A 14,341-nucleotide genomic window follows, 5' to 3' on the forward strand; every position below is an offset into this window, starting at 1 on the left:
GGGGGGCTTCGCTGCTGCTTTATTGTACAGGGGAGCAGCCTCGAGGGGCTTCACATCTGCTTTATTATACAGGGGAGCAGCCTCGAGGGGTTCACTGCTGTTTGTTGTGTGTTTGTGAGTACCTTCCGCAGGCAGTGCTGAGTCACCCGGTCGCTCTGTAATCTCTCTCAGTTTTTTCCCAGTGGCTGGTTAACGTAGGAATCTGTGCTCAGTGGCTTTCTCCTTGAGGCTCTGGGCGTTACGGGGGTCAACACTGGGAATTAGGAGCAGGAGGAGGTTGGAGAATTTCAACCGGCTCCTGTCATAGGCACGGACAGTGTCTGGTGGAGGGAGCTTAAATCCCTGAACGACCCCTGGCGTTCCCAAGGAGCTGAGCCGAGATTGTGGAGGTGGGTGGGTAATCGGTCCCTGTTAAAGACTCCCTTCCCTGTGGTTTCTCGATTGCTCTCCCTTCTTGGCCATCAGCCAGCTCCAGCTCGGTTAACACTGGGGGGTTTTGTCAGGGCCTCTGCTCTCACACACACAGACACACAAAGCCCTCTGTGTGAGTGATTCATCCAGCCGTACAATCGTGCCAAGGAGCGTCAGTGGCGCCCGGGAGTATCACCAGGTCAGGGTGGGGAGGAGGAGGAGAAGGAGGTGCAGCACTCTGGATCCCCGTTCGGGGTAAGAGGTTGCAGGGTACAGGGTCCCCGGAGGTGTACGAGAGTCAGCTTCCCTCCCCGAGACGAGAGACTCCAACTTCCCCCCACCACCCCCCCACCCCCGCCGGATCTGAGCGTCCCAGCGACAGTGGACCTTGGGAGGGCCGGTCAGGGGGCTGCGGGTCCTCGCCATGGACAAGGCCCTGGGTTACGTGCCCACCCGCTGGGCGCACGCTCTCCACGGACTCCCCCACGTCAACCTGCGCCTCGAACCCGTCGACAGCCTCTTCTCCCCCCACGAGTGGGAGTATCAGCAGGTGAGGCTTCTCGGGGAGCGAGGGGGAGGGGATGGGAAGGCTCAACCGAATCCTGAGTGCTGGGGGCACAGTTGGGGGGGGTGCTGAAAAGAGGCACCACCCAGTCGAAGAGCATGTCGGAGGGAAGCAACTGAGGGAGAGCCGCACTGTCGGAGGATCAGTGCTGAGGGAGTGCCGCACTGTCAGTGGGTCAGTACTGAGAGAGTGCTGCACTATCGGAGGGTCAGTAAAGCGCCACACTGTCAGAGGGTCAGTACTGAGGTAGTGCCGAACTGTCGGAGGGTCAGTAATGAAGTAGTGCCGCACTGTTGGAGGGAAGGTGCTGAGGGAGTGCTGCACTGTCGGAGGGTCGGTATTGAGGGGGTGCTGCACTGTCACAGGATCCATACTGAGGGAGTGCTTCACTTTCAGAGGGTCAGTATTGATGGAGTGCTGCACTGTCAGAGGGTCAGTTCTGAGGGAGTGCTGCACAGTCGGAGGGTCGGTAATGAGGGAGTGCCGCACTGTCGGAGGATCAGTACAAAGGGAGTGCCGCACTGTCAGAGGGTCAGTACTGAGGGAGTGCTGCACTGTCTGTGGGTCAGCACTGAGGGAATTCTGCACTCTCAGAGGGTAAGTCATGAGGGAATGCTGCACTGTTGGAGGGTCAGTACTGAGGGAGTGCGGCACTGTTGGAGGGTCAGTCCTGAGGGAGTGCCGCACTGTCATAGGGTAAGTACTGAGGGAGTGCTGCACTGTCGGAGGGTCAGTACTGAGGGAGTGCCGCACTGTCAGAGAGTCAGTACTGAGGGAGAGCCGCACCATCAGTGGGTCAGTACTGAGGGAGTGCTGCACTGTCAGAGGGTCAGTACTGAGGGAGTGCTGCACTGTCGGAGGGTCAGTACTGAGGGACTGATGCACTGTCGGAGGGTCAGTACTGAGGGAGGGCCGCACTGTCGGAGGGTCAGTGCTGAGGGAGTGCTGCAGTGTCAGAGGGTCAGTTCTGAGGGAGTGCAGCACTGTCGGAGGATCAGTGCTGAGGGAGAGCCGCACTGTCGGACGGTGAGCACTGAGGGAGTGCTGCACTGACGGAGGATCAGTACTGAGGGAGTGCTGCACTATAAGAGGGTCAGTACTGAGGGAGTGCTGCACTGCCGGAGAGTCAGTGCTGAGGGAGAGCTGCACTGTCGGAGGGTCAGTAGTGAGGGAGTGCTGCACTGTTAGAGGGTCAGTCCTGAGGGAGTGCCGCACTGTCATAGGGTAAGTACTGAGGGAGTGCTGCACTGTCGGAGGGTCAGTACTGAGGGAGTGCCACAGTGTCAGAGAGTCAGTACTGAGGGAGAGCCGCACCATCAGTGGGTCAGTACTGAGGGAGTGCGGCACTGTCGGAGGGTCAGTTCTGAGGGAGGGCTGCTCTGTCGGAGGGTCAGTACTGAGAGAGTGCCGCTATGTCGGAGGGTCAGTGCTGAGGGAGTGCTGCACTGTCAGATGGTCAGTACTGAGAGAGTGTCGCTATGTTGGAGGGTCAGTGCTGAGGGAGTGCCGCACAGTCGGAGGGTCAGTACTGAGGGAGTGCTGCACTGTCAGAGGGTCAGTACTGAGGGAGTGCTGCGCTGCTGGAGAGTCAGTGCTGAGGGAGAGCTGCACTGTCGGAGGGTCAGTAGTGAGGGAGGGCTGCACTCACAGTGGGTCAGTACTGACGAAGTGCTGCACTGTTGGAGGTTCAGTGCTGAGGGAGTGCGGTACTGTTGGAGGGTCAGTACAGAGGGATGTGCTGCACTGTCAGAGGGTCAGTAATGAGGGAGTGCTGCACTGTCGGATGGTCAGTACTGAGGGACTGCCGCACAGTCGGAGGGTCAGGACTGAAGGAGTGCTGCATGTCGGAGAGTCTGTACTGAGGGAGTGCCGCACTTTGGGAGGATCAGTGCTGAGGGAGGGCTGCTCTGTCGGAGGGTCAGTACTGAGGGAGGGCTGCTCTGTCGGAAGGTCATTATTGAGGGACTGCTGCTCTGACGGAGGATCAGTACTGAGAGAATGCTGCAATGTCGAATGTTCAGTGCTGAGGAAGTGACGCACTGTTAGAGGGTCAGCACTGAGGTAGTGCTGCACTATCGGAGGTTCAGTACTGGGGGAGTGCCGCACTGTTGGAGGGTCAGTACTGAGGGAGTGCTGCACTGTCAGAGAGTCAGTACTGAGAGAGTGCCGCACTGTCAGATGGTCAGTACTGAGAGAGTGCCGCTATGTTGGAGGGTCAGTGCTGAGGGAGTGCCGCACTGTCAGATGGTCAGTACTGAGAGAGTGCCGCTATGCTGGAGGGTCAGTGCTGAGGGAGTGCCACACAGTCGGAGGGTCAGTACTGAGGGAGTGCTGCACTGTCAGAGGGTCAGTACTGAGGGAGTGCTGCACTGTCAGAAAGTCAGTACTGAGGGAGTGCTGCACTGTCAGAGAATCAGTACTGAAGGAGCGCCGCACTGTCGGAGGGTCAGTACTGAGGGAGTGCTGCACTGCCGGAGAGTCAGTGCTGAGGGAGAGCTGCACTGTCGGAGGGTCAGTAGTGAGGGAGGGCTGCACTCACAGTGGGTCAGTACTGACGGAGTGCTGCACTGTTGGAGGTTCAGTACTGAGGGAGTGCGGCACTGTTGGAGGGTCAGTACTGAGGGAGTGCTGCACTGTCGGAGGGTCAGTACTGAGGGAGTGCTGCACTGTCAGAGGGTCAGTACTGAGGGAGTGCTGCACTGTCAGAGGTTCAGTACTGAGGGAGTGCTGCACTGTCAGAGGGTCAGTACTGAGGGAGTGCTGCACTGTCAGAGGTTCAGTACTGAGGGAGTGCTGCACTGTCAGAGGGTCAGTACTGAGGGAGTGCTGCACTGTCGGAGGGTCAGTGCTGAGGGAGTGCTGCACTGTCAGAGAGTCAGTATTGAGGGAGCGCCGCACTGTCGGAGGGACAGTACTGAGGGAGCACCGCACTGTCGGAGGGTCAGTGCTGATTGAGTGCTGCACAGTTGGAGGGTCAGTACTGAGGGAGTGCTGCACTGTCGGAGGGTCAGTACTGAAGGAGTGCTGCACTGTCGGAGGGTCAGTACTGAGGGAGTGCTGCACTTTCGAAGGATCAGTGCTGAGGGAGTGTTGCATTGTCAGTGAGTCAGTACTGAGGGAGTGCTGCACTGTCGGAGGGTCAGTACTGAGGGAGTGTTGCACTATCGGAGGGTTAGTATTGAGGTACTGCTGCTCTGTTGCAGGTTCAGTAATGAGGGAGTGCTGCATTATCGGAGGTTTAGTTGAGCGGTACACTGTCAGATTGTCAGTGCTGAGGGAGTGCTGCACTGTTGGAGGGTCAGTACTGAGGGAGTGTTGCACTGTCAGAGGGTCAGTGCTGAGGGACTGCCGCATTGTCGGAGTGTCAGACTGAGGGAATGCCGCACTGTTGGAGGGTCAGTGCTGAGGGAGAGCCACACTGTCAGATGGTCAGTACTGAGAGAGTGCCTCTATGTTGGAGGGTCAGTGCTGAGGTAGTGCCGCACTGTCGGAGCGTCAGTACTGAGGGAGTGCCGCACTGTCAGAGGGTCAGTACTGAGGGAGTGCTGCACAGTCGGAGGGTCAGTACTGAGGGAGTGCCGCACTGTCAGAGGGTCAGTACTGAGGGAGTGCAGCACAGTCGGAGGGTCAGTACTGAGGGAGTGCCGCACTGTCGGAGCGTCAGTACTGAGGGAGTGCCGCACTGTCGGAGGGTCAGTACTGATTGAGTGCTGCACAGTTGTAGGGTCAGTACTGAGGGAGTGCTGCACTGTCAGAGGGTCAGTACTGAGGGAGGGCTGCACCGTTGTACGGTCAGTACTGAGGGATGCTGCACTGTCGACGGGTCAGTACTGAGGGAGGGCTGCACTGTCGGAGGGTCAGTGCTGAGGGAGTGCTGCACTGTCAGAGGGTCAGTACTCAGGGAGAGCCACACTGTCAGAGGGTCAGTACTGAGGGAGTGCTGCACTGCCGGAGGGTCAGTATTGAGGGAGGGCTGCACTCGCAGTGGGTCAGTACTGAGGGAGAGCTGCACTGATGGTGGGTCAGTACTGAGGGAGTGCTGCACTGTCGGAGGTCAGTACTGAGGGAGTGCCGCACTGTCGGAGGGTCAGAGCTGAGGAAGTGCCGCACTGTCAGAGGGTCAGTTCTGAGGGATGCTGCACTGTCGAAGGGTCAGTACTGAGGGAGGGCTGCACTGTCGGAGGGTCAGTGCTGAGGGAGTGCCGCACTGTCAGAGGGTCAGTAGTGAGGAGTTGCTGCACTGTCAGAGAGTCAGTACTGAGGGAGAGCCACACTGTCAGAGGGTCAGTACTGAGGGAGTGCTGCACTATCATAGGGTCAGTACTGAGGGAGTGCTGCACTGCTGCAGGTTCAGTACTGAGGGAGTGCTGCACTGTCAGAGGGTCAGTACTGAGTGAGTGCAGCACTGTCAGAGGGTCAGTACTGAGGGAGTGCTGCACTGCTGCAGGTTCAGTACTGAGGGAGTGCTACACTATCAGAGGGTCAGTACAGAGGGAGTGCTGCATTGTTGGAGGGTCAGTACTGTGGGCGTGCAGCACTGTTGGAGAGTCAGTACAGAGGGATGTGCTTCACTGTCGGAGAGTCAGTACTGAGGGAGTGCTGCACTGTCGGAGGGTCATTCCTGAGGGAGTGTTGCACTGTCGAAGGGTCAGTACTGAGGAAGTGCGGCACTATCGGAGGGTTAGTACTGAGGGAGTGCTGCACAGTCGGAGGGTCAGTACTGAGGGAGTGCTGCATTATCGGAGGTTCAGTAGAGCGCCACACTGTCAGATGGTCAGTACTGAGAAAGTGCTGCACTGTCGGAGGGTCAGTACTGAGGGAGTGCTGCACAGTCGGAGGGTCAGTACTGAGGGAGTGCCGCACTGTCGGAGGGTCAGTACTGAGGGAGTGCCGCACTGTCAGAGGGTCAGTACTGAGGGAGTGCCGCACTGTCAGAGGGTCAGTACTGAGGGAGTGCCGCACTGTCGGAGGGTCAGTGCTGAGGGAGCGCCGCACTGTCAGAGGGTCAGCGCTGATTGAGTGCTGCACAGTTGGAGGGTCAGTACTGAGGGAGTGTTGCACTGTCAGAGGGTCAGTACTGAGGGATTGTTGCACTGTCGGAGGGTCAGTACTGAGGGAGTGCTGCACTGTCGGAGGTCAGTACTGAGGGAGTGCTGCACTGTCGGAGGTTGAGTACTGTGGGAGTGCTGCACTGTCGGAGGTCAGTACTGAGGGAGTGCTGCTCTGTCGGAGGTTGAGTACTGAGGGAGTGCTGCACTGTCGGAGGGTCAGAGCTGAGGAAGAGCTGCACTGTCGAAGGGTCAGTACTGAGGGAGGTCTGCACTGTCGGAGGGTCAGTACTGAGAGAATGCTGCAGTGTCGGAGGGTCAGTACTGAGGGAGTGTAGCACTGTCGGACGGTCAGTACTGAGGGAGTGCTGCAATGTCGAAAGTTCAGTGCTGAGGGAGTGCTGCACTGTCGGAGGGTCAGCACTGAGAGTGTGCCGCTATGTTGGAGGTTCAGTGCTGAGGGAGCGCCGCACTGTCGGAGAGTCAGTGCTGAGGGAGTGCTGCACTGTCGGAGGGTCAGTACTGAGGGAGAGCTACATTATCGGAGGTTCAGTAGAGCGCCACACTGTCAGATGGTCAGTACTGAGAAAGTGCTGCACAGTCGGAGGGTCAGTGCTGAGGGAGTGCCGCACTGTCGGAGGGTCAGTGCTGATTGAGTGCTGCACAGTTGTAGGGTCAGTACTGAGGGAGTGTTGCACTGTCAGAGGGTCAGTATTGAGGGAGTGCTGCACTGTCAGAGGGTCAGTACTGATGGAGTGCTGCACTGTCGGAGGTCAGTACTGAGGGAGTGCCGCACTGTCGGAGGGTCAGAGCTGAGGAAGTGCCGCACTGTCAGAGGGTCAGTTCTGAGGGATGCTGCACTGTCTAAGGGTCAGTACTGAGGGAGTGCTGCACTGTCAGAGGGTCAGTAGTGAGGAGTTGCTGCACTATCAGAGAGTCAGTACTGAGGCAGAGCCACACTGTCAGAGGGTCAGTACTGAGGGAGTGCTGCACTGCCGGAGCGTCAGTATTGAGGGAGGGCTGCACTGATGGTGGGTCAGCACTGAGGGAGTGCGGCACTGTTGGAGGGTCAGTACAGAGGGATGTGCTGCAGTGTCGGAGGGTCAGTACTGAGGGAGTGCTGCACTGTCAGAGGGTCAGTACTGAGGGAGTGCTGCACTGTCAGATGGTCAGTCCTGAGGGAGCGTTGCACTGTCGGAGGGTCAGTACTGAGGGAGTGCTGCACTGTCGGAGTGTCAGTACTGAGGGAGTGCTGCACTGTCGGAGGGTTAGTATTGAGGGACTGCTGCTCTGTTGGAGGTTCAGAACTGAGGGAGTGCTGCACTGTCGGAGGGTCAGTACTGAGGGAGTGCTGCATTTTCGGAGGTTCAGTAGAGCGCCACACTGTCAGATGGTCAGTACTGAGAAAGTGCTGCACTGTCGGAGGGTCAGTGCTGAGGGAGTGCCGCACTGTCGGAGGGTCAGTGATGATTGAGTGCTGCACAGTTGGAGGGTCAGTACTGAGGGAGTGTTGCACTGTCAGAGGGTCAGTACTGAGGGAGTGTTGCACTGTCGGAAGTTCAGTACTGATGGATTGCTGAACTGTCGGAGGGTCAGAGCTGAGGAAGTGCCGCACTGTCGGAGGATCAGTACTGAGAGAATGCTGCACTGTCGGAGGGTCAGTACTAAGGGAGTGCTGCACTGTCGGAGGGTCTGTACTGAGGGAGTGTAGCACTGTCGGAGGGTCAGTACTGAGAGAATGCTGCACTGTCGGAGGGTCAGTACTGAGGGAGTGTTGCACTGTCGGAGGGTCAGTACTGAGGGAGTGCTGCACTGTCGGAGGGTCAGTACTGAGGGAGTGCTGCAATGTCGAAGGTTCAGTGCTGAGGGAGTGCTGCACTGTCGGAGGGTCAGTACTGAGGGAGAGCTGCAATGTCGAAGGTTCAGTACTGAGGGAGTGCTGCACTGTCGGAGGGTCAGTACTGAGAGAGTGCTGCAACGTCGAAGGTTCAGTGCTGAGGGAGTGCCGCACTGTTAGATGTTCAGCACTGAGGGAGTGCTGCACTATCGGAGGGTCAGTATTGCGGGAGAGCACACTGTCAGATGGTCAGTACTGAGAGAGTGCCGCCATGTTGGAGGTTCAGTGCTGAGGTAGTGCCACACTCTCAGAGGGTCAGTACTGAGGGAGTGCTGCACTGTCGGAGGGTCATTCCTGAGGGAGTGTTGCACTGTCGAAGGGTCAGTACTGAGGGAATGCTGCACTGTCGGAGGGTTAGTACTGAGGGACTGCTGCTCTGTTGGAGGTTCAGTACTGAGGGAGTGCTGCATTATCGGAGGTTCAGTAGAGCGCCACACTGTCAGATGGTCAGTACTGAGAAAGTGCTGCACAGTCGGAGGGTCAGTGCTGAGGGAGTGCCGCACTGTCGGAGCGTCAGTACTGAGGGAGTGCCGCACTGTCGGAGGGTCAGTACTGAGGGAGTGCCGCACTGTCGGAGGGTCAGTACTGAGGGAGTGCCGCACTGTCGGAGGGTCAGTGCTGAGGGAGCGCTGCACTGTCGGAGGGTCAGCGCTGATTGAGTGCTGCACAGTTGGAGGGTCAGTACTGAGGGAGTGTTGCACTGTCAGAGGGTCAGTACTGAGGGAGTGTTGCACTGTCGGAGGGTCAGTACTGAGGGAGTGCTGCACTGTCGGAGGTCAGTACTGAGGGAGTGCTGCACTGTCGGAGGTTGAGTACTGTGGGAGTGCTGCACTGTCGGAGGTCAGTACTGAGGGAGTGCTGCACTGTCGGAGGGTCAGAGCTGAGGAAGTGCTGCACGGTCAGAGGGTCAGTACTGAGGGAGTGCTGCACTGTCGGAGGGTCAGTACTGAGAGAATGCTGCACTGTCGGAGGGTCAGTACTGAGGGAGTGTAGCACTGTCGGACGGTCAGTACTGAGGGAGTGCTGGAATGTCGAAAGTTCAGTGCTGAGCGAGTGCTGCACTGTCGGAGGGTCAGCACTGAGAGTGTGCCGCTATGTTGGAGGTTCAGTGTTGAGGGAGCGCCGCACTGTCGGAGGGTCAGTGCTGAGGGAGTGCCGCACAGTCAGAGGGGCAGTACTGAGGGTGCACCGCACTGTCGGAGGGTCAGTACTGAGGGAGTGCTGCACTGTCGGAGTGTTAGTATTGAGGGAGTGCTGAACTGTCAGATTGTCAGTGCTGAGGGAGTGCCGCACTGTCGGAGGGTCAGTGCTCAGGGAGTGCTGCACTGTCGGAGGGTTAGTATTGAGGGAATGCTGCACTGTCGGAGGGTTAGTATTGAGGGACTGCTGCTCTGTTGGAAGTTCAGAACTCAGGGAGTGCTGCACTGTCGGAGGTTCAGTAGAGCGCCACACTGTCAGATGGTCAGTACTGAGAAAGTGCTGCACTGTCGTAGGGTCAGTACTGAGGGAGTGCCGCACTGTCGGAGGGTCAGTACTGAGAAAGTGCTGCACTGTCGTAGGGTCAGTACTGAGGGAGTGCCGCACTGTCGGAGGGTCAGTGCTGATTGAGTGCCGCACAGTTGGAGGGTCAGTACTGAGGGAATGTTGCACTTTCAGAGGGTCAGTACTGAGGGAGTGTTGCACTGTCGGAGTTTCAGTACTGAGGGAGTGCTGCACTGTCGGAGGGTCAGTACTGAGGGAGTGCTGCACTGTCAGAGTTTCAGTACTGAGGGAGTGCTGCACTGTCGGAGGGTCGGTACTGAGGGAGTGCTGCACTGTCGGAGTTTCAGTACTGAGGGAGTGCTGCACTGTCGGAGGATCAGTACTGAGGGAGGGCTGCTCTGTCGGAGGATCAGTACTAAGAGAATGCTGCACTGTCGGAGGGTCAGTACTGAGGGAGTGCTGCTCTGTCGGAGGATCAGTACTGAGAGAATGCTGCACTGTCGGAGGGTCAGTACTAAGGGAGTGCTGCACTGTCGGAGGGTCAGTACTGAGGGAGTGCTGCAATTTCGAAGGTTCAGTGCTGAGGGAGTGCTGCACTGTTAGATGTTCAGCACTGAGGGAGTGCTGCACTATCGGAGGGTCAGTATTGCGGGAGAGCCACACTGTCAGATGGTCAGTACTGAGAGAGTGCCGCTATGTTGGAGGTTCAGTGCTGAGGTAGTGCCACACTCTCAGAGGGTCAGTACTGAGTGAGTGCTGGACTGTCAGAGGGTCAGTACTGAGGGAGAGCTGCACTGTCGGAGCGTCAGTACTGAGGGAGTGCTGCACTGCTGCAGGTTCAGTACTGAGGGAGTGCTGCACTGTCAGAGGGTCAGTACTGAGGGAGTGCTGCACTGCTGCAGGTTCAGTACTGAGGGAGTGCTACACTATCAGTGGGTCAGTACTGAGGGAGTGCTGCATTGTTGGAGGGTCAGTACTGTGGGAGTGCAGCACTGTTGGAGAGTCAGTACAGAGGGATGTGCTGCACTGTCGGAGAGTCAGTACTGAGGGAGTGCTGCACTGTCGGAGGGTCATTCCTGAGGGAGTGTTGCACTGTCGAATGGTCAGTACTGAGGGAGTGCTGCACTGTCGGAGGGTCAGTACTGAGGGAGTGCTGCACTGTCGGAGGGTCAGTACTGAGGGAGTGCTGCACTGTCGGAGGGTCAGTACTGAGGGTGTGCTGAACTGTCAGAGGGTCAGTATTGAGGGAGTGCTGCACTGTCGGAAGGTCATTCCTGAGGGAGTGTTGCACTGTCGGAGGTTCAGTGCTGAGAAAGTGCTGCACTGTCAGAGGGACAGTGCTGATTGAGTGCTGCACAGTTGGAGGGTCAGTACTGAGGGAATGTTGCACTGTCGGAGGGTCAGTGCTGAGGGAGTGCTGCACTGTCGAAGGGTCAGTGCTGAGGGAGCGTCGCACTGTCAGAGGGTCAGTTCTGAGGGATGCTGCACTGTCGGAGGGTCAGTACTGAGGGAGTGCTGCACTGTCAGAGTGTCAGTACTGAGGGAATGTTGCACTGTCGGAGGGTCAGTACTGAGGGAGTGCTGCACTGTCACAGTGTCTGTACTGAGGGAGCGCTGCACTGTCACAGGGTCTGTACTGAGGGAGTGCTGCACTGTCGGAGGGTCAGTTCTGAGGGAGTGCCGCACTGTCAGATTGTCAGTACTGAGGGAGTGCTGTACTTTTGGAGGGTCAATACTGAGGTAGTGCTGCACTGTCACAGTGTCTGTACTGAGGGAGCGCTGCACTGTCACAGGGTCTGTACTGAGGGAGCGCTGCACTGTCGGAGGGTCAGTACTGAGGGAGTGCTGCACTGTCGGAGGGTCAGTACTGAGGGAGTGCTGCACTGTCAGAGGGTCAGTACTGAGGGAGTGCTGCACTGTCAGAGGATCTGTACTGAGGGAGTGCGGCAATGTCGGATGGTCAGTATTGATGGAGTGCTGCACTGTTGGAGGGTCAGTACTGAGGGAGTGCTGCACTGTCGAAGGGTCAGTGCTGAGGGAGTGATGCACTGTCAGAGGTCCAGTACTGAGGGAGTGCTGCAATGCCGCAGGGTCTGTACTGAGGGAGTGCTGCACTGTCAGAGGATCTGTACTGAGGGAGTGCGGCAATGTCGGAGGGTCAGAATTGATGGAGTGGTGCACTGTCGGAGGGTCAGTACTGAGGGAGTGCTGCACTGTCGGAGGGTCAGTCCTGAGGGAGTGTTGCACTGTCGGAGGGTCAGTACTGAGGGAGTGCTGCACTGTCGGAGGGTCAGTACTGAGGGAGCGCTGCACTGTCAGATGGTCAGTACTGAGAGAGTGCTGCACTGTCGGAGGGTCAGTGCTGAGGGAGTGATGCACGGTCAGTGGGTCAGTAGTGAGGGAGCGCTGCACTATCGGAGGATGAATACTGCGGGAGTGCCGCACTGTTGGAGGGTCAGTACTGAGGGAGTGCCGCACTGTCGGAGGGTCAGTACTGAGGGAGTGCTGCACTATCGGAGGGTCACTACTGAGGGACTGCCGCATTGTCGGAGGGTCAATACTGAGGGAGTGCTGCACTGTTGGAAGGTCAGTGCTGAGGGAGTGCTGCACTGTCAGAGGGTCAGTGTTGAGGGAGTGCCACACTGTTGGAGGGTCAGTAATGAGGGAGTGCTGCACTGTCAGAGGGTCAGTACTGAGGGAGTACTGCACTGTCATATGGTCTGTACTGAGTGAGTGCGGCAATGTCGGAGGATCTGTACTGAGGGAGTGCGGCAATGTCGGAGGGTCAGTATTGATGGAGTGGTGCACTCTCGGAGTGTCAGTACTGAGGTAGTATCGCACTGTCAGAGGGTCAGTACTGAGGTAGTATTGCACTGTCAGAGGGTCAGTACTGAGGGAGCACAGCACTCTCAGAGGGTCAGCACTGAGGGATTGCTGCACTATCGGAGGGTCAGTACTGAGGGAGAGCCACACTGTGGATGGTCATTACTGAGAGAGTGCCGTTATGTTGGAGGGTCAGTGCTGAGGGAGTGTTGCACTGTCGGAGGGTCAGTACTGAGGGAGTGCTGCACTGTCGGAGGGTTAGTGCTGAGGGATTGCCGCACTGTCGGAGAGTCCGTACTGAGGGAGTGCTGCACTGTCGGAGGGTCAGTACTGAGGGAGTGCCGCTATGTCAGAGGGTCAGTACTGAGGGAGCGCCGCACTGTCGGACGGTCAGTACCGAGGGAGTGCCGCACTGTCAGAGGGTCAGTACTGAGCGAGTTCTGCACTGTCAGAGGGTCAGTTCTGAGTGAGTGCTGCACTGTCAGATTGTCAGTACTGTGGGAGTGCTGCACTGTCACAGGGTCTGTACTGAGGGAGTGCTGCACTGTTGGAGGGTCAATACTGAGGGAGTTCTGCCCTGTCACAGGGTCTGTACTGAGGGAGTGCTGCACTGTCGGAGGGTCTGTACTGAGGGACTGCCACACTGTCCGAGGGTCAGTACTGAGGGAGTGCCAGTACTGAGGGAGTGCTGCACTGTCGGAGGGTCAGTACTGAGGGAGTGCCGCAATGTCAGATTGTCAGTACTGAGGGAGTGCTGTACTGTTGGAGGGTCAATACTGAGGTAGTGCTGCACTGTCACAGTGTCTGTACTGAGGGAGTGCTGCACTGTCGGAGGGTCAGTTCTGAGGGAGTGCCGCACTGTCAGATTGTCAGTACTGAGGGAGTGCTGTACTGTTGGAGGGTCAATACTGAGGTAGTGCTGCACTGTCACAGTGTCTGTACTGAGGGAGCGCTGCACTGTCACAGGGTCTGTACTGAGGGAGCGCTGCACTGTCGGAGGGTCAGTACTGAGGGAGCGCTGCACTGTCTGAAGTACACTATCCCAGGAAGATACCGGGAGAGAGTGGGAATTCTGGATAGTGTCCTATCAGATAAGGAAAAAGAGAAAATAGTTTGTATTATCACTCCAGTGTGGTTGAATTCAAGTGTCACATTTCACACAGGAAGCCTGAGTTGTTGTGGTAACAGGCACTCTGACATGCCTGGAGCTGTGGACAGTGAAGCTCACAGCCCCAGTGTTCATTGTGAGCAGGAATCTCTCACCCTCTTACAGCCTGTCTCGGCCACATTGGCAGCATTTGCCAGTGAGTCACGTTATTATATCCCAGCAAGTCTTGGGTTGGGTCTCAAACATAGAGCTTCTGTCTCAGGGTCAGGGACTCTCACCACTGCACCACAACACCTAACTCCGGGGTCAGCAATACTTGACAAGTTAGTCATGTAACACCCAATTTCCCACTGACTGAAGACTTACACACTCACACTCACACACACACACACACACACACTCACACACACACACACACACACACACACACACAGACACACACACACACACACACACACAGACACACACACACAAACACCACACACACACACACACAAACACCACACACACACACACACAGAGACACACACACACAATTATCCACTGACTGAAGACTTACACACTCACACACACACACACACACAATTATCCACTGACTGAAGACTTACACACTCACACACACACACACACACACACACACACACACACACACAGACACACACACACAATTATCCACTGACTGAAGACTTACACACTCACACACGCACACACACAATTATCCACTGACTGAATACTTAGACACTCATTCAAACACACACACACACACACAGAATTACCCACTGACTGAATACTTAGACACTCACACACACACATACACACACACACACAAACAGACACTCACTCACACCCACACACACACACACAAACAGACACTCACTCACACCCACACACACACACACATAATTATCCACTGACTGAAGACTTTCAGACACGCACACTCATAGAGTGATGACTTACACACACAGACACAATTACCCACTGACTGAATACTTAGACACTCACTTACA

General features: G+C 56.8%; 1 protein-coding gene across 1 annotated transcript in view; it reads left to right on the top strand.

The window, feature by feature from the left end:
* The first annotated feature begins 835 nt into the window (after nucleotides 1-835).
* ttyh1 (tweety family member 1) overlaps nucleotides 836-14,341 on the top strand; it is a 60,058-nt gene continuing 46,552 nt past the window's right edge. The window contains exon 1 of the mRNA XM_041182355.1: nucleotides 836-961. Within this exon, the coding sequence (XP_041038289.1) occupies nucleotides 836-961 (126 nt within the window). The remainder of the gene's footprint in view (nucleotides 962-14,341) is intronic.

The sequence above is a fragment of the Carcharodon carcharias genome, assembly GCF_017639515.1.
Source record: "Carcharodon carcharias isolate sCarCar2 chromosome 39 unlocalized genomic scaffold, sCarCar2.pri SUPER_39_unloc_5, whole genome shotgun sequence".
Classification (NCBI taxonomy): Eukaryota; Metazoa; Chordata; class Chondrichthyes; order Lamniformes; family Lamnidae; genus Carcharodon; species Carcharodon carcharias.